General features: G+C 41.3%; 1 protein-coding gene across 1 annotated transcript in view; it reads left to right on the forward strand.

Annotated features, from left to right (window-relative positions):
* The window catches only part of LOC101854815 (advillin), a gene marked incomplete at its 3' end in the record, with an annotated part of 40,034 nt that overhangs the window by 2,825 nt on the left and 35,605 nt on the right, over positions 1 to 1,604 (forward strand). The window contains 1 exon segment of the mRNA XM_013086326.2: positions 679 to 1,150. Coding sequence (XP_012941780.2) covers positions 1,114 to 1,150 — 37 coding nt within the window.

Genomic DNA, 1,604 nt, shown 5'->3' on the forward strand with positions numbered 1-1,604 from the left:
CTCTCTCTCTCTCTCTCTCTCTCTTGCTTTTTATTTTAAAACAGAAGTGTTGAGAGTATTGCTAAAGCATTACTCTTTGAGAGATGATTACGAAGTTTCATTATATCGGCCCTGCCTCTGAATATCTTGATAAAAAGAACATAACTTAAGCCCAAACAAAATTTTATTCAACACAGATACCAAACGCAGATATTATGGTTTTCAATCGTTTGCATATTATGATATATAATCATGACATGAATATGTATTACTAATTAGTTAAACACGAATGAGTAACACAGTCGTGACCAGCAAGCATACCAATAAAAATTTGCGAGCCCATCTGTGCGTCATGGCACACATACATCCATACATTAATCTTTATTCTAACATTGGTAACAATATCAAAACTAAATATTAATATAATTATTATTTCTGAACCCAAAAACAATGGACGCACCAACTGCAAACATTTGATTATATCTAATTTATAAGAAAAGGTTTGGAGAGGAGGGACAAAAGTGGGACGTTCGGAATAACGGGCTTTATATCTCGTGCTCTTATCTTATAAAATTCTGTCGATAGACAGGTAAGTTTGTGATAATGTCACGGATCTAGTGAGACGTGAAGAGCACTAAATTCAACGCTGCTTCCTGGTTCATGCTCCACGGCTAACAAGCTCTTTTCTCTCCCCCACAGGCTCTTCTCTTCATCAATAGTTCACTGTTCCTGCCAAATCTCACCTTGTGCCACACTTTTTGATCAGATCGGTGATCAATTTGTTTGCCCTGCGACGCCAGTGTGTGGGTTTCCACTGGCCGGCGATGGCAACGCGCGCTCTCGATTTGGAACAGGAAACAGTGCCCACCTCCGGAAAACGACGGTGATAGAGCTAGACTCATAATTCAAGTGACCTCCTACGTCTATAAAGATACTATTTGCTATAGTTCGTATCACCCCAGCGAGAAAAAACCCCCAACAACAAAGGTTTCGATATCGTCAAAGGCCAGAAAGATTATGAAGTGATCAGTGTGATTCCTGGAGTACTGATCGTGGATCCAACATCCACTGACTCTCTGTGTTTTGCTGAAACAGGAACAGCCTATTGTTTGGCGTCACGTTGACTCGAGGAACATGAGAGGCAGACGGTTAATAGACGTGTCCCAGCTGGGTAAGAACTTTGACAAATATTTGCTGAACTGTGTTTTGCTTGAACGGTTGTCTGCGACAAAACAAGTCTCTGACAGCGTAGTTTCCCTCGATCTCTATATTTCCTATTTAAGAAGCGGCAGCTCGTTATAAACATGTGCTTTGGTCATGTTTTTTTTGTCGGTAGGCAAAGCTCTCAAAAGCGGTTATACACTGCCTGCATGCCAAGCGTGTCATATATGTTTGTACGACATGCGAACTTGCGCTACTAGCAATAACCACGGAGTTATGTATCGATTTGCGCTCAGTGTACATTATTTCATTGTGCTGTGTATAATGGGTTCATAACGTATATATTCAGTGAGGTGCTGCCGTGTACAATGAGCTTGAACGTGTTCATGAGTCTGTATAAACGTGTACGTTTCCGGTACCGGGTTTTGAAAGGCAGGTGTAGAGAGAGTTGAGGGAGAGGGGGG

The sequence above is a fragment of the Aplysia californica genome, unplaced genomic scaffold (assembly GCF_000002075.1).
Source record: "Aplysia californica isolate F4 #8 unplaced genomic scaffold, AplCal3.0 scaffold00455, whole genome shotgun sequence".
Classification (NCBI taxonomy): Eukaryota; Metazoa; Mollusca; class Gastropoda; order Aplysiida; family Aplysiidae; genus Aplysia; species Aplysia californica.